Source organism: Pleuronectes platessa, chromosome 2 (assembly GCF_947347685.1).
Source record: "Pleuronectes platessa chromosome 2, fPlePla1.1, whole genome shotgun sequence".
Taxonomy (NCBI): domain Eukaryota; kingdom Metazoa; phylum Chordata; class Actinopteri; order Pleuronectiformes; family Pleuronectidae; genus Pleuronectes; species Pleuronectes platessa.
In genome coordinates this window covers 2,643,543-2,661,381 of record NC_070627.1, presented here as the reverse complement: position 1 = coordinate 2,661,381, position 17,839 = coordinate 2,643,543, and the positions used below count along the sequence as shown (strand labels likewise).

The 17,839-nt window shown below is 40.6% G+C and overlaps 2 protein-coding genes and 1 long non-coding RNA gene across 7 annotated transcripts in view; 1 reads left to right on the top strand and 2 right to left on the bottom strand.

Moving 5' to 3' along the window:
- Window positions 1-977, top strand: part of LOC128458432 (glutamate receptor-interacting protein 2) — a 32,278-nt gene extending 31,301 nt beyond the window's left edge. Inside the window, exons 23-24 of the mRNA XM_053443262.1 lie at window positions 426-572; window positions 766-977. Coding sequence (XP_053299237.1) covers window positions 426-572; window positions 766-924 — 306 coding nt within the window. The 3' untranslated portion in view covers window positions 925-977. The remainder of the gene's footprint in view (window positions 1-425; window positions 573-765) is intronic.
- A 297-nt stretch (window positions 978-1,274) lies between these two features.
- On the bottom strand, window positions 1,275-7,325 carry LOC128460854 (uncharacterized). 4 transcript variants are annotated; one of them, XR_008342251.1, is made up of 5 exons: window positions 7,119-7,325; window positions 6,777-6,825; window positions 6,625-6,697; window positions 4,389-4,544; window positions 1,275-1,634 (listed from the first exon to the last, which is right to left on the bottom strand). It is a non-coding gene; the product is annotated as an uncharacterized LOC128460854 (long non-coding RNA). The 4 variants fall into 4 exon arrangements; XR_008342250.1 differs by lacking the exon at window positions 1,275-1,634 and adding an exon at window positions 4,158-4,293; XR_008342248.1 differs by lacking the exon at window positions 1,275-1,634 and having other exon boundaries at window positions 4,158-4,544.
- Window positions 7,326-11,847: 4,522 nt separating this feature from the next.
- The window catches only part of LOC128453458 (sodium- and chloride-dependent taurine transporter), a 31,311-nt gene continuing 25,319 nt past the window's right edge, over window positions 11,848-17,839 (bottom strand). For both annotated transcript variants that reach the window (XM_053436379.1, XM_053436368.1), the window contains 4 exons: window positions 16,680-16,782; window positions 15,688-15,788; window positions 15,319-15,489; window positions 11,848-14,719 (listed from right to left, as the gene is read on the bottom strand). In XM_053436379.1, coding sequence (XP_053292354.1) covers window positions 14,564-14,719; window positions 15,319-15,489; window positions 15,688-15,788; window positions 16,680-16,782 — 531 coding nt within the window. In that variant the 3' untranslated portion in view covers window positions 11,848-14,563. The remainder of the gene's footprint in view (window positions 14,720-15,318; window positions 15,490-15,687; window positions 15,789-16,679; window positions 16,783-17,839) is intronic.

Genomic DNA, 17,839 nt, shown 5'->3' with positions numbered 1-17,839 from the left:
AGGGTGAAAGTAAAATATTATATATAATATCCTGGAGCCTTTTTAGCTTGTTCAGCTCTTTCAATTTACCATTTATGGAAAACGAGCTGTCAACACTACAGAAATAGTGACTTTACCTTTTTTGCACAGTCTCTATTTATGTCTTGCACCTTTATTTTCCTCTTTCACAAGTGAGTCTGTGGGAAAACAACTCCAGAGAAATTTTTTTAAGTTTTACAATTGAGTGAAAATTTAGGAAGATCTTCATCTAGCATTGTCTTTGTGTGACGTTCAAGGTATTTCCTAATTTAACAGAGAGTAGTCAGTCAGTTTAATCTAGCTTGTGTTTCTTTTAAAAAATATAATCTCCAAATATTATTCCTATCTCTCGAGCAGCCTTTGGTTTTCATTCATTGAGTTAAACAAGCTGGTTCCTCCTCCTGCAGGTGACGGTGATCAAAGACCCAGAGAGCGACGACTTTGGCTTCAGCGTGTCGGACGGATTCTTGGAGAAAGGAGTTTACGTGAACATGATCAGACCCGATGGACCCGCTGACCGAGCCGGACTCAGACCCTATGACAGGATCCTGCAGGTAATGATCAGAGCTCCACAACCAGAGGAGCAAAGGTGGTGCATCAGCAGGAGGAACTCTGTGGGCGTGGGAACTTCAGATATTAGCTCCTAGGATTTAAGTTGTTATCAGGAAGTATCGTTTAACCTGAGTTGATTTCTGTCTTTGCAAATCACAACCTGGCGATCGAACCGTTTCCATTTCCTCCGTCCAGGTGAACCACGTGAGAACGAGGGACTTCGACTGCTGCCTGGCGGTGCCGCTGATAACAGAAGCTGGAGACCGACTGGAGCTGGTCATCAGCCGCAACCCGCTGGCCAACGACGACCCGGAGGACAATAACAACACTTTGGACCGTCCACTAGACCTGTAACACAAACACACATACACACACACACACACAAACACACACAAGGAACCGGAGACGGATCTGCAGACACACACATCCACTCTGTCTCACTCAGCCAGGAGACAAAGTGGTGGAATCTTACAGTATATCTGGAACTGGCCCAAACGCACACATACACACACATACAAACACACACACACACACACACACACTAACAACACACACACACTCACAATCCAGCAGCTTGCAATAATTCTACGAAAGCGGGGCCAGAGAGCAGAGAATCCACCAGAGGCTCCTGACGACTCCCGTTGCTGCTCGAGCACAAACGACCACGAACCTGGGACGTTAAAAAAAAAACATTTTCACTGATACAGATTGTTGTTGTTTTGTTTTTATCTTAAAACAAACCTGAAATTTGAGCAAAGTGATTTCAGCTGCGTGAGACCACAGCTTCCCAGTAAGAAAGTCCCAGTGCTGATGGTTCCAGACGAATCTGCCTTATTACACATTCTAGGAATTTTCAAGTGCACCTGAAGTGATGAAGAGAACACGGCCTTGCTTAGGTTTCAGATTTAGTTTTGGGTGTTGTTTACATTGTGTCTGTACAGATGTGGCCATATTCCTGCTCCCGAGAGTCATTTCCCTGGAAAAGGTTGATTTGAGCTGTTTCTCCAGGTGTCCACTCCTGTAGTTGAACTTCTATATCGGACGTTGCACATCAAGTCACCGCGCTGCTTCAAAAAAAGGAGGAAAATCTGAGTTTACGCCATCATCACACGGTCGAGACAACGGTGTCAACTGCCGAACTCTCTGGCAGCTGTGGTCATTAGATAACAACTCGTGTGTGTAGCACTTCTGAGAAATCCAGTAGAACAGGAAACAGGGATTGAGCCGTTAGAAGCAGATGGCAGATGAAACGAAAAGCCAACGTGTTTATCCAACTTGGTTAATCTTTACATTAGAGAAACAAACATGTTGCATAAGAGCCGTTGGTAATACCCACTGGCAAACATCCGAACTCGCCCGGGCTGGAGATGACAGCCCTTAAGACCAGTGCTGACCCGGGAACACTACACATCCACTCTCCTAGCGAGCTTAATGCTGAAGAACTGCGATGTTTCTACAGCTTCTGCAAGATGCAATTTAGCATCGATGGTTTACACTTGCACTGGTAAAACTTTCAGGCTTAACTGAGCAAGAGCATCGTGGCTGTTGCACATTCTTCTACGACTAGAGTCACAAAAACAAGCAACTTCATAACAGGAAGTAACAGGTTTCCAGTGTTAAAGGAATAGATGCTCACAATTATCAACACTACAACAAGATACAACAACTATTTAAATGCTACACACAGCACTTCCAAATGGTTCCAGTGGATCATGAACACATAGTGTTGGTGCTGTGTGTGTGTGTGTGTGTGGGGGGGGGGGGGGGGGGTGTGGGGGGACTCCGCCCTGTCATCTATCCCAGGTATAGATGACGGTATCGTCTGCAAACAGTGGGACTGGATCTGTCAGGTGGAAGATGAAGCACCAAGTTGTTCAGACTCGCAGGGTGTCACACACACACACACACACAGATGTGTTTACATAAGAGGGCCAGTATGCCGTGTGTATGTGATTTAACATTTGTTCATGTTCCTCGATGTTTGCTGAACTGGGTGTGTCAAAAAATACAATACAGAGTACGGTACATAGTATAGTACATAGTATAGAACAGTACAGAACAGAGTACAGAATAGTACAAAGTACAATAACACATGCGCTGTGTCCGAAATCATCCACTTATTCACAAACGCTTACTTTACTATAGAGAGACTTCTGTGTTATTGAGCTCATACGCACAGACACACAAAATGGTGAACTCACGATCTAGCAGACTACAATGATCAGTGAGTGATCTCAGACACAACCAGGCTGGTTCCCTCTCGATTGATCTGGAACTGCTGCCAAGAAACCACAACGTTATAGAGTCAAGTGTATGATCTGATGGTGAAGGCCTATGTTGAACCCATGTCTTTAATTTCTGAGACATCATGTTTGGCTTTGGACGATGTCTTAATACTGCGTTTCCCATGAGCCTTAGCTGCTGCTGCTGCTTTGGAGACAAAAGCCTAATAACCCCTGTATCAATTACAACGCTTAGTCATGGCTGTTAAAGACAAAACCACCATAGTTGTTTCTATTTATCCAAAAGTGAGAATTCATGCATTTTGCATTTGAAAGAAACAGATGCAGATCCCCCCCCCCCCCCCCCACACACACACACACACACCTCTCCTCTAACTCATATTTTGATCCTTTTGGTAACGACAGATTCTTCCACATCTGTCGCCTTCTGATTTTCATGGTTTTCTCAAGATTCCTTCCCAAAAAGTGAGTTGTGTGTGTGTGTGTGTGTGTGCAAAAATGTGTAGAAACTACACAACACACAGGAATAATACACGTGAGAATGTGTGAAAGAGAGAAGGAGGGAACGGGAACAATCACAGCTTCTGTTCTCTCGCTCTCTTTCACTCGGGCTGGGTCTCTCACTCTTTCCTCACATTGTTACATAACACAGTTAGAATCCAGCTGCCCCCTCCAAGAACGCCCCTATACATGTGTGTGTGTGTGTGTGTGTGTGTGTGTGACTTTTTATCGTCACGTGTGCATCTGTGTGTGTGTGTGTTGGTGTCTGTGTGCACTATATACATGTGTCTTTACATGTGTGCATGACTTTTTTCTTTCGAAAACGTTTTGACTCGTCTGAGCGTTTGAGCTCGAGTGTTAGCGAGTGTGTGTGTGAGTCAGAGCGAGCGTTAGCAGGTGTACATTTCATTGTACAGCGGTGATTTCCATCAGTGCCGTTCACCGAAACCCTGAGGAGACACAAAACAGGGCCGACTCCGATTCCGTGAGCGAGTCACACAACTTTTTTCATGAAAACTACACAAAAAAAACTAAAGGGACTTCAACCTCTTTCCAAGCACTTACTACAAAAGAGAAGCACACTGTTGAATACCATGCACTGTAAGTATTTTCATGTACAACGTTAAAAAAAGAAGAGTTTTTTTATTACGCAAAAATCAAGTGGCCAAAAAAAAATGAAATGGGAAAAAAGCAACAAAAGAGAGAGACGTTTAAAAAGCCTTCCAAAGTGTTCTGTTGGTTTTCATGTATGTATGTAAATACGTATGTGGTCAGTCATACTCCCTATGCATTTCTGGGGTCAAAGGTCAGTTCAAAGCCAAATCCAGAGTCGTAACACACAAATCATATTGAGATTTTATTTTAACGTAATTTCATGTTTACAGTCGAATGGTTGAGATTTACGATCGACACTGCGATTAGTAATAATTCAATGTGGGTGGAGAAACGCAGGGTTTCACGACTCCGCCCTGTCTTCATCCTGAAGCCGATAACAGATTAGATATTAGCTTTATAATCTGGAACCCCTTAATACCCACACATTCCCACAAAGTCCACTGTGTTTACATTGATCACCTGAAGCTTGAAGTGAATCCACTGTCTAACGAAGAGGATTCCATTTTCTTGACCACAGAATCGAGCCTGGAGAGAAGATTTGAATTCTTCATCTCTCAGAGTTCCCCCGTGTTGAGGTTTCTGTCGTACGGATTCTCATGAGCAGTCGTTCATTCTCTGGAGACGCAGGAGAAAAGATCACGATGCTGTTGTTTCCTTTCAGTTTGTTTTTTCCATATAAGGGGAGGCCATACTGAAAATAGAATATACAACTACACTATATTATATAATATATGATATAGTCACCATACTGTTAAACTATTAAAAATGGTGGCTATAGGTTATGGCCTTATCTTCTCTTATCTTATCGGGGATCATCCATCTTGGAAGTTATCGACTCGTCTCCTCTGCAAAAAACTGAAATTTCTTAATCCTAATTCATCTGATTTTCTCCATTCAAGTCATATCCTGGGAATCCCCGAAAATTGAAATTCCCAAAGAACCACCATGACTGTGTTCAGAGCATCCGGTTGTTTAATTTTAACCATCTTGACGTGACTGTAAACATGAATTTATTTTTACTCTGGACTTCCAGCAAACCGTCTGTACACAAAGAGGAAATGCTGCATATTTCCGAAAAGCACATTTTGGTGTCTCTGACTATCTGCTTCACATTTCTGATAATCAAATGTCAACATTTGGCATGACGGCTTTTTTTTGTATGTATTTGTTGATTTGACATAAAATCATTTTTGAAAAAGATGTGTTGACAAGTGGCATCAAACTGTGTGTTACGATTCCGGATTGTGTTTCTTGTAATGTATGCGATGTGTTGACATTGTGGTTTGTTTGTTTTTTTCAGATTGTGTAAAGTTCTATTCTATGTAATATAGTATTTTTCTATGACGATATTACAGAAATTACAAAACAAACATTATGAAAAAGGGAAAATAAAATGTATAACTTTGTCGTTGTTTGTCTTTTTCTTTTTCATTTTCTATGAAACAAAGCGTGTACTGCTATACTTCTCTTTTTGAGAAGAACGTGAGAAAAAATGGAAGAATAAAATGTCTAATTTTATGACCGGGGTCTGTCGTTATTTTGATTAAAATGTTGATAAATCAGTTTTAATTTTAAAAGTGCCAGTGCGTAAGATTTAGATGAAAGGGATCTGTCTCCTAACCCTTTATATTTAAATACTTTATATTTACATTGGGGCGGGTGAGGGGTGTTCAGCTGCAACACGACACTTCACCACTAGATGTCACTACATTCTACACACTGGACCTTTAAATCTGTGATTCCATCCATATTTCAGAAACTTAGACAAGAACCAACTTTAAATTGTGTTTCCATACTTCCATAAAATGTCAGTGTATTGGACGTAATAAGCACAGATCGGATAGACACACAACATAACTGTCTTATGTGCACATCTTATAAAATGACGTGTGTCTCTTCATGTGTGTGAATGGAGCCTCTTTGTGTGGTTCTGTGTGTAGCTCGTGGCTTTTCTCCATTTTCTTGTGTATACTGGACTTTACATTCTGCCTCTGCTGACTTAATTATGCCCGAGAGCCAACTGTTACATAACCGGTCCAGCATACACACACACACACACACACACACACACAAACACACACTAGTATGCACTTTATAACCCTACCAACATTAACACAAACCATTAGATCACAGATTGTTATCATGATTCCACCAGCAGCCGTGGAAAGTGACTTCATGTGGGTTCAGACGTTAGAACTGGAGGAAACCTCCAAACACACATAACGGCCGACTTCCTCCAACAACTACACAACGACAGGTCCACAGTCGACACATGATTGTGTGATTAGGAAACAAAAACCCCTTCTGTGCCAAACTTAAACTGGTTTTTCAAGCTGCTCTTTAACTGGACTATTTAATTCTATTCAACCGAACGTTACAGTTACTGGTGTTTTCAAGTACATAGGGTGATTTCTACCTTTTCTTCTATTACAACAATTCTGCTACAAAATATTCATGAACTTAGTCTTTAAATTATTTCTGTTTTGTACTTGTTACGACTTAACATTTGAAATTTAAATATTGTATTGTACCTTTTCTCCTCCATTTAGTTGAGATGTATCTATTCATCTATTTATTTATTTACTTTCATTTTGCCTTTCATACCAAACAGTCATTATTCCAGGTGGAACCAGCAGCAGCAGGTTTATTGTGGGTTTCTGTGCAGTGAGGGTGGAACTGAGGGGAAAACCCAAACCTCACATGCAGCTGAGTTACCAGCGACTGATCCGAGGAGGAGACGGGGGTGGACGCGTCCGCTGGGAATAAAACTGGCAAAAATAAGAAAACATGTTTGTTCACATGTTTCCCTGAAGGAATAGAAAACTGCTCACGTTTTGATTCTCTCACCATCTTTAGCAGCTCTTCCATTTCCTGTTCCTCTTCTGGTTTTTTTCCACTGTAGAACAAAAGCGTAAGAAAACACGTTTAGTTTTTTTTCACTTAGCGTCGATGCCAGAAAACTGTCGTGAAGATGAATTGCAAAGCGAAGATTCTCAGCGTCTATTCTGGGAGCTGGCGGGCAGAGAATGGAAATGTCAGCACCAGCTTCTTTCTTTGGACTGAGAGATATTTAAAGCTCCGGCCACAGAAACACAGCAGCAGTATTCCTCTGGTTCAAAACCACAAACACAGTCGGAGCTCCTGCTGAACTCTGAGGTCAAACAGGATCAATAACAACACAAGACTCACATCTGAATTCGTTTTCTATACGTCTCTGGGAAAAAAAATTATAAATCACAACAGCAATAATGACGGAGCATCAGCGCCTGGATTCCTTTGGAGCTTTGTGACGACTTAAGAATAAACACAGCGTTTTAAAGGAGTAATTTAATGTTGCTCTGTAAATACTTCCATGGGAAACGTCAGGTTTAATGTGACCCTGCAGATATTCAGGGAAAGTTACAATTATCTGTGTTGACAACACACACGTCTGAGCCTTTACTTCCTTGTTGTGTAACGGATGTTGGGCTCAAAAAGAAGTTTCCACAATAAACTTGGTTTTTAGAACACACAGCTTAATCATGGGCCGGGGGAGGGGGGGGGGGGGGGGGGGGGGGCTTCTCTGTTTAGATGCTCTTCTTGATTTCCCCGGTGAGAACCTTAGATGGTGATTTCTGTTTTGGTGTATTTCTGTTTGGCTAGGTAAGTGCACACTGGATTTATTTGGCTCAGGCTCTTTGGGTTGTTCTTCCGAAAACGAAGCCAAGACAAACGTTGACCTCTGGAGAAACAGTCTTTAAAAGATGATCACATGAACAGCACGTGGAATAAGAGTTGACTCTAGAAGGAGAGAGTCTGGGAGGCTGCTGGGATCTGGGGACGCTGCCACGAGGAAGCCAATCACAGGCCTGGATCCACCTGGGCAATAATCTAAATCAACCAATCAGTGATCTGCAAAATATGTCAAAGCATATGTATACGAGTATGTCCAGTGGGGATATGGGCGGGGACAAACACCTTGGCAGAGTTTCAGTTTACAATTTCTGGGAATGATAAAAACGAGAAATATGTCAAATCTGAGAAAAAGAGAAATGTTTATGCAACTTTATGTTTCTATGAACTAACCTCAGTTCTGGATCTGCTCCAGAATGATGAGGAAATCCATCCAATAACTTGCTCACAAATAATACACTTACACAAGACTCCATAATTTAGCTGGGATTCTGTGATGTGCAGGTTATTTTCCTGTACATGTTTAAATACACAAACATACATCAAGTATCAGTTGTGTAACAGCCAGCAGCAACTGTACAGGCTTTAAAGTAATGAGCACAAACAGAAGCACTAATGTAATTCAGTGCCAAATAACCATGTTCATCTTAATGATGCGGCAGGTTATCATTATATTTGTATTGTTATTGTCCTGAAGCTTTAACAGTGAATGTGCAGCTGCAGCTTCGTGTTTATAGACGTAGATTAAATCTTGTATTAAAGGCTCTGAAGGATTAAGAGTTTATGTTGTCAAAGACATTTAGTACAAAGTAAACTGGATTGAATGAAAAGAGAAAGGAAGATCTAGAGTAAATAATATTAAAATGTTATCCTAGTTTCAATCATAATAAACAAGATAACGTGTTATTACTTTACATCTAAATACAAGTAAACATTATTTCCGGTTGTATGGATTTCTTGAACACAAACACTAAATATAAGAATTGTTTTTTACTACAATTTATTGAAAAGGTTGTATCTCCGGCTTTAGGATTACAGTTTATTTTGTTATCATTATCATGTCCCCTGTGTGTGTGTGTGTGTGTGTGTGTGTGTGTAACAATCATCCAAACAAACAATTAAATATCCAAACAATAAAAACTCGGCTCATTTTCTGAAGACAAATTTTTTATTAAGAAATAAAAAAAAGTTTTACACCTTTGCAAAACCTGTTCAAACACATTTTTTTTTTTTCCTTCTTTTCTTTTTTCTAGCTCACGGGTCGGCCTTAGAAATAAAAAATAAAACCTTTCAAATTCTTTTAAAAATGTTTTTCCTTCACCAAGGATTAACAAAAACATTTCCCCCATGTACATTCTCAAAAAGGAAGGGCTGGTATTCGGTATAATGCAGAAGAGACTGAGACCATGCTCAGAATGAGGATGGGGGGGAGGGGGGAGGGGGGAGGAGGATGGGATGAGCAGGACTCCATTTCCCAGAGGCCTTAGCGCTGAGATTGGCATCGTTCAAGCAAGTAAAAGGAGAAAACGTGATTCAGATATTGTTTCCTCCGAATTTCAAAACAAAGAACAAAGATGATCTTTGCATTAAGGATGATTTTTGTTTCCATATTTCTAATAAACAACTTTAGTGATAACAGCAGATGTGTCAGCACAAAGCTCACATCTGTATGATTACATGACATGTTAGGAACACACAGCCAGACTCCAGCCTCTGCTGATGAGTTGAAAAGCTGAAATCCAGCTGATGAAGAGTTTCCTGACAAAGTTCTCTGGTGGACGAGGTTGAATGTAGAACTTGCATAAAAAGAAAAGACCACATTTGATAACCTGTGCTTTATTGGATTTACCGCTTTTGCTTTTCCAAAAGCAGCCAAATTTATTCCTCCAAGGTTCCATCCCAAGCGGATTGGAAACGAGAGCCTTATAAGGGCGTGTTCGGACTCTGCAGACGTCCGATGTGTCTCCGATTATGGAGTCGTGAACTTTGGTGGTGACATGTTTTTGGAAAGCTGCCAGATGTTCAGCACAAAGCAGTAATGAGATTCAAGTGATGAGTATTAGAGCCAAAGGGAAAAATACCGGACTTCTCAAGAACAAAGTTGTAAGTTTCTCTTTTGTGGAGAAATTATTTTGTAGTTTCCTGATAACGTTTTTTGCTTTATTCTTGCAATCATTTTTTGCTTTTTCCTCTTTAAACTAGGACTTTATTCTTGTAAATTTATAACTTTTTTCACTTAATATAACAGTTAAATTCAAATTATGACTCCTTGAAATATAACTCCATTTATAAAAAAAAAAAAATTATTAAACAACGACTATTCTCATTATTTAAATAGATTAAATGTCATGACTTAAATGTGGGACTTCTTGCTTGTTATATAACAACTTTATTCTTAATTCTTCTCGTAATTACAATTTTCTCACAAAATTACAACTTTTTTCGTGTAAATTTACAAATTTTTATTATGACATTATTATCGATATCTCACATTTTTCCTTCGAGTGCCTCTAATACTCTAGAGCTGAGATAAGCTAACTGGCAGTGTCCCACCACTCAGGCTCTACTTTATTCTCAGTGCTTTTCAAACCACGTGGTCTTTGATGGAATCGTGGTTTAGTTCAGTTTCACACTGCAGAGCATTTTATTTGGATTTTAAGATTGGACCCTGAAGATTCAAAACAAATATTTTCTTCAAAGAGTTCACAGGCTTTTATCTTACGTCAAAGGAAAGTGCCACCTTTAGAATAAAAAATAAAAAATAAAACAGCAAGAAAAATAAAAGTTTTCTACAAAGTATTGCACATCACAAATTGTAGCTTTTTCTGTTTGTTTGTTTTTGATAGTTCTACAAGTTAGTCGGATGACAGAGGTTCAGATACACTATATTTGGAATAAAAAAGGCAAAACGTGACAGACACACAATCAAAAGTAAAATAAAACAAGAAACTGCTCGATTCAACACACACAACAAAAAAAAAAATCAATACAAATAAAAAGTCATAAGTAATTCTTTTCTTAACCTTATAAAATAAATCTTCAGAAACTTTTACATTCACCCGCAGGTGACGTTCACATTTCAACATTCGGCGGTAAAAACTTTGTGCATCGCTAATGCTTCAATTCTCTTGCAAATTCATTAACTCTGAGAAAACAAGTCAGTTAGCTTAGGTTCATTGGTTTTACGTAGGCTAACTGATGGGAAGTGTAAAAAGGCAGAGGGACATGTACACACTGTAAATATACACAGACAGGCTGAAGAAACCAATACACGACTACTGCATGAAGCACTACTTCTGGTTCATGGTTTCACCAAAGAGAAGAAGGGTCTTAGCACTGGGGGGGGGGGGGGGGGGGGGGCCCCTGCGGCGTTTTCAGCTGCAGGTGGAGAAAAGTTGAAACTAATTTGTGGGTCTGTTAATTAAAGTCTCCACAATTTTTAACTAACTTTTTGAGATGCCTGAAAGTCTCCTTGGTCAATGTTTTTGCATGAATTATTTAAAAGTTCATAAAGTTCAAACTTTTTGCAGGAGGGAGCCGACAGATTTTTAACTTCAGCTATTCCAGCAAGTATCTGTAAACCTGCAGGTTGGTGCTGAAGTGGGGACGGGAAAAAAGAAGTGATGGGAAATATTTGCAGCTGAAACAAATTGCCACATTTGGAGGTTGTGCGTCGTGGGAAGCTCTGGAGAGCGAAGCTTTCACAAAAATCACACAATCTGTGCTAAGAGCCTTCAGGGGAACGGAGAACCAGGTCTGTACAAAAGAATAAAAGCTGTGAGTGTGTATTAAAACGAGAGCTCCGCCGTACAAAGAACAACTCAAATAGGAAAAACAAGTTTGTCACTGTATGAAAATAGATGTGTGCTGTGGATTTGGTCTCACAAATCCCTTTTAATGATATGAACTACTTCAGTCTATATGAAGAAATTTAATAAACTTTTCTTTTTTTTTTTTAACGAACACTAGATAGATTAAACATGAAAACAGGCCCTGGTCGTACAATCACGTCTGATGTTTGATTCCTGCAATGGGAAAGCGGATGGTGACGTGGTCTAGGGAGAGCGGGGGTGGAGTTGAGGTGTCGACAGTATTCAGATATTTGTACGTCAGTGAGAACCCTGAATAAAAAGATGGCAGTGTTTTCTTCTTCTTCTCCTTCTTTTTGGCCTCATCACTCGATATGAAGTCCAAATTATACAAGTAAGGTGCAATTAAAAACTCACTTTGATTCACTCCCACTGTGTTTTTGCCTTTGACTCTGGATAGAATAGGCAGTTAAGGTGTGATTTTTTTTTTTTTTTCTTCTACTGTTCTGACTCAACGGCCTTTCAATCTGGATGAAAACATCATTTTCCACTGCTACCGTTAAATTTCAGCTCTTCGTCTCCCACAGTTTGACGTCTAATATATATATATATATATTTATATATTTTGGGGATGCTGGGATAAAGCACGACAGAAAAGGTCCTGAGTGGATGGTCGCTGGTCACACAAACACATTGGAAACCCCTCGTTACACAAGACATATTCAAAATGAAAGCGACAGTTGTTCCCGTCGCACATCGTCTGGTTTGGAGTTGTCAATGGTTCACATTGTCGATAGTATGGCCCCTTTGCTATTGTGAAGAATGTAAATGTAGTTTTAAATTTTTTAACGTCTTTGTTTAAATAAAGATGATTTAAAAACAAAATAAAAAAAAAGAAATCAGCCAGAACACAGAAGCAGACACTGTTCATGTGTCACCGGGCAGATTCCTCTCTCCGGGCCCGGGGACTGACGGAGTTTGGCCGGAGCCGGTTTCAACGGCATCAACTGCTCGGTTCAATTTAGTTTGTCTTGATCAATATTCACCTAATTTCATCCAAATAGTAAAAAGTACTGCTCCCGATTAATCATGTTTGACCTTAGAAGTGCTATACGACCAGTTTGGGCTCCTGGTTTGAATCCCGAGCCCGCTGCTGTAAACTTGGCAAACGCGGCCAAACTCCGGCGGCTCCGATTGGTCAGCTGCCTCCTCTCACGGTGTCTGGACAGGAGCTTGACACTCAGACGAGTGGGCAGGCTGACACTGGCTGATCTGCTGGGAGGCGTCACCCAAACCAGTGGCTCAACGCCGCAAGTCGCAGCGTCGGTGACATGTTGGTTCTAAACCACTGGCCCCAGTGCCCCTGCCTGGCTGACTTCATCCAACTTAAATACTGTCACCTTGTATTTACAGAAGAGGAAACGCTATATAAACCCCCAACAACTACAAACTTACAGATGGAGCCATTGTAGGAGTCCAACTTTTTTTGTGGTGTACATTAAACTGCTTTTTAATTTATTTTAATCCGGTAAAAATCAGTTTACGTTGTTTTAAAACTTCACCACGAGGACTGTGCTACAATGGCTGCCACTGTAAATGTATGATTTGTATAATAGCTTAGTATTTTCACCAGATGAAAGAAGTATTCCTTCTCCTATGTAAAACTACGGCAATAATCATCATCAATAGTGAATACCAATAACATTATAGTCTTAATAATAATAATAATAATAAAAAAACAAAAAAATCTCTAAACATTGACAGAGGAAAAAACTAATAGTAATGTCACTTCCTCTGTAGAAAACAAAGTAAATCCAATCCAAACTCGTAAGCCAAGTTGCCTAGGGCAGTCACTACTGTACTGTAAACTGGTCTAGGACAGAGAAAGATAGATAGAGAGATAGATATAGATAGACTGATTAGCTACTACTGTACAGTACGCCACAGACAACACACTCAAGGGTTCAACCTCCACACTTCAAATCCTTTCAGATACGTCCGTCCTCGTGCAGGAGCGGGTTCACCCCCCCCCCCCCATGCAGCGCAGGCTCAGTGCTCGTTTCTCTTGGACCCATAGTTTACGGCTATGGAAGATGGGGGATATTTGTGCTAAGGTGCGTTTAAGTACTAGGTTCCTGCTTTGATAAGGGGCGTCGGCTATGGCAGTGTCAATTCTATATTAATTTTTTTTTTTTTATTAGCTGCACCAGGCAATTATTTTTAACGTCTCAATGCCCCAAAGGAACAAGAGCTGTTGGGCAAGTTGGTTGGAACCAAACCAGCTGGTCTGCGATACCAGGACAGGAAGGAGGCAGCGTGAGAGAAGAGTTCGGTGGCGACAGCTTTGGATTTCTGCTCTTCAGTTCAGATCAGTCATGTTTTTTTTTTTGCTGATACAGAAGTTACCGATATCAGACTTTAATTCGAAACAACAATCTGTAGGATTTTTGACATTTACGTAAGTTTGGTCCCGTTCCTGATTGACAGAACTTTGTCTTTCGCAGACGAACAAAGTTTCAACTTCTACAATTTACACCCAAAAACCTCCAATAGATAATAAACATGACCTCAGTTGCACCTCCTGCCTGTTCAAAAAGCCGAAAGCTGAACCCAATGGCACCTACGCTCAGTCAGAAAGGTCCGTATTTGTTAATCCATGATAAGTGTAGATAACATTTTTCATATAGTGGCTGCAAAAGCCCGTTTTGATTCAAAGACTCGATAACCACCTTCTTCCTTCTTTTAGAACAATGGCTTATTTTCTGCAAAAGTAGCTGTTGGACCAAATGGAAATCCACCAGCGTGTCACTGCGCCTTTAAATAAGACAACTGTGGGACGATTCGTGGTCACATGAATATTTAAAATAAAATACAAAAAATAACAAAAAAATAACAAAAAACAGCTAAACAGTATTTCAGAAATAGATTTGAAATGTGATCGCTGCCCTCTCGTTAAAACCACCAACAGCAAACTACTTCCGATGTACTCCTAAAAGATTTGAAACTGGAACTTTTTTTTTCTCCTAAAAACCCTTATCAGTCCACCAGACAGACAGATAGACAGATAGACAGAAGCTAGCTAGCTTTAGAAGCATTTCAGAGGACAGGAGAGGAGAGGAGAGCGATCTCATGGAGAGCCTCCGCCTCATTCCTTTACATCATCGTCTCTACGATGGTGTGGGTGGGGGCCTTCAGCTGGCCCTTGTTCCCATTGGGATCCAGTGGGTAGGTGAGGTCCTTGGGGCCGCGGTGGTCTGCGGGACGGGAGCTGGCGCCGCCGCGAACCGGGGCGGCCACCGCCTTGATCCTCTGCAGGAGGGAAGGAGAGAGGACGGAGGGATGGGAAGGGTAGATGGAAGGAAACAGGGAAGGAGTGACAAAAGTATTAATGGAGAGACATTGAAGGAAACGATTGAGCAATGTCCAGAGGATAAAAGAAAAGGGAAGATGGGACAGAGAACATGAAAGTTGTTTTAAAAACTGGTCTTTAAAACAAGCAGATATAAGCAAAATAAGTTAAAATGGTGCTTGAATTGCAAATCTTAAGTTAATATTAAAGTCTGTGGATCCTCCTGACAGTCACTACAATAATTCTTTTGAGGATTAATTTCATGGTCACGCCTCTTGAGCGGTATTTCATGCCCAGTTCAAGGTAAGATTCAACAAGCTGATTAAGACGTGTGGTGATATTCGGCTCTGGTCGATCACGTTGGTTGGGTAAATACTTTTTACAGTGCACACGCCTGTAAATCGGAGAAACACAAACTCGGTGCAGCTTCGAGTTCAGCCGGGGGTCAGTTACTTTCCTCTCGGGCTCAGACGGGATCAGCGGGACTGGAAGAAAACTAAAGTAATCCTCAAGAGACTCTGTGCACGACCCTTCAGGAGCCGATAACACAAGCACCCACCTCAATGAGCGGCCCATCAGATTGAATGATCTTGATCACAACCACCATGGGGATGCAGATCATGGAAGCCAGGGCCAGGGTCCATCCGAGTCCAATGGCCCCGTCAGGATACTCGTAGACCTTGTTATAGGTCAATGGCTTGTATTTGACCAAGGAGAAAACAAAGCAGCCCTGAGGAAGAAGAGGAAAAGTTAATTTACAGCAGGTATACTTCAAACAACTTCATGTTGGTGATTTGTCTCTTTAAGACGAGTGTGAAGAAAGACCGTGATGAAACTAGAAGTTTCAGGAAGTGGAAAACGTCTTAGAATAAAAAAAGAGGAAGAGGTCGGACTCTAGCCAAGTGAAAAGCAAAAGAGAAGCTCTTACCATACACAGTGTAGGAGTGATGTAAGACCAGCTCCATTTCATCCATGGGTTTGGTCGGTAGCCAATCATGTCCTCAACCGCATCGTAGAAATTATCAGCGCCTGTGGAGAGAGAAACAAAAACTAATTATCTCGTCTCCTGAGAAAAACTCGCTCAGCAACAGAATGTGCCAGGAAGTTAAATAGCAAAGGCAATATTATGTGTGAGGCACGTTTTAATTTGAAAGTTCTTTAAACAGGAAATAGAAGAGTTCTTATTCCAAACTGGCTTTGATTTAACTATTTATTGTCTCTCTCAATTAAAAAGTGTTGAATTGTTTGTTGTGGTGAAATAAACTATCGTAGAATAAGGAGATTCTCTTTGGACAGTGCAAAAAATAAATAGTATCACGATATATACATTCTACGATTCTTTAATAAACTATCGATAATAAAGTTGCTTGATCTGCTTCCTCTTGCCTAGTGGAGGCAAGAAGATGATACCACTTCTGTCCAGCAGATGGCAGTATACATAGAAAGATGTCTTACGTAATGACATTTCAGAAAAAACTAAGCGGACGAGAGAAAGCAGAAAATACTCGATGACCTTGAGATCTTAAATCCGAATGTTTGGGATATGATTTACGTTTATTTAATTTTTTTCTAATGGCACTAGCTAAATGAGCAACAACAATGATATCTATAAATAAAACCGTTTCGTGATGTCAGTTGTTTTTGGAAATATAAAATAGTGTTCGGTAAAGAATCTTCAACTTTTTAACCACAGTCTAGTGATTAAAAATAATATCTTTTATCAAAATTATGATACTACTCGACACCAGAGTATCATGATAGCATTGAATCAGTAGAAAAGTTCTTCATCCTCTCAAGTGCACGACCGAAGTGAGCGTCACATTCAGTTCAGACATTACAAGATAAAACCTCAGGAGCATCAGGCTCCTGTGCACTACAGGAAATTAAAAAATAAGATATTAAAAGAGGGATGTTACTCACCATAAACCCAGGCCACAGCAATACATTCAAAGAATGCCACCCACAGAAGGCACACACCGCTCGCTGCATAGTAATCAAACAGCTGGAAAACATACATGCCACCCTGCACAGAGACAAACACACAGAAGGACACATTTAAAACACTGTTCAGAAAATGTCCCGTTTTATAAAAATCACACTAAAACAACTGTGTAGGATTTAAATGCATGTGTCTACTGGTACATAGAGGTGAACTGCAGGAGGCAGGTTTAGCACGAAGCTACAGAAACACACAATAGTATCATGTGAGTTTTAAAATATGTGGTGTAGAGACACAGATATAAAAAGGGACGTGGATATAAATAGACAGACATATAGAGAGACACAGATATAAAGAGACTGAGAAACAAAGAGATATTTTAAGACAGAACATGACCGGCAGACATGTTGGCACGTGAGAAGACAACTGCTTCCGAGTGTGTGTGTGTGTGTGTGTGTCCGGGGTGATAACTGCTTTGACAGTCATGGGAATCCTAAACTTAAACCAGGCCACCGCAGCCATAAAAAGATGTTGTCATGGGAACGACAGAGAGGAAGAGAGAGAGAGGGAGAGGGGGGGGGGGGGGGGTAGAAAATAGAATGACGGAGGGAAGGTTATACGTTGTGTGAGAAGAGGAATGAAGGCTGGGAGGGCGGAGGAGGAGGGTGACGAGACAGAGGATGGAAGGTGCTTGTGAGATTAGAGACACACAATGAATTAACACTGATTCAAAAAGATCTCATTTGCTTTTTTTTTAAAATCTTCATAAATCATTTGATTGTTTTTTATTCTTAATGTTGTTATTCACTGGGACGAGCCTGCTCTGCTTCACCCTGTGTTCTGTACAAGTCTCTTTGTTTTAATGTTCCAGCTGTTAAAGTTTCATTCCAGTCCGTCTCACATCAAACTTTCCAGACGCTTCAAGTGGTGAATGTTTAAATCATGAATTGACGTTATGTATAAAAAGACATCCAGACAGAGATGAAGGGATATCTGAAGACTGTACAATGCTAACGAGCCAGCAGCTTGATCTCCACACACACACAGAGAGAGAGAGAGAGGAGCAGCAGAGAGATTCACAGCTGAGGAGGTTACACTCTCTCATTCCGTCTTGTGATGAGGATGAAAACCACAAATTTGT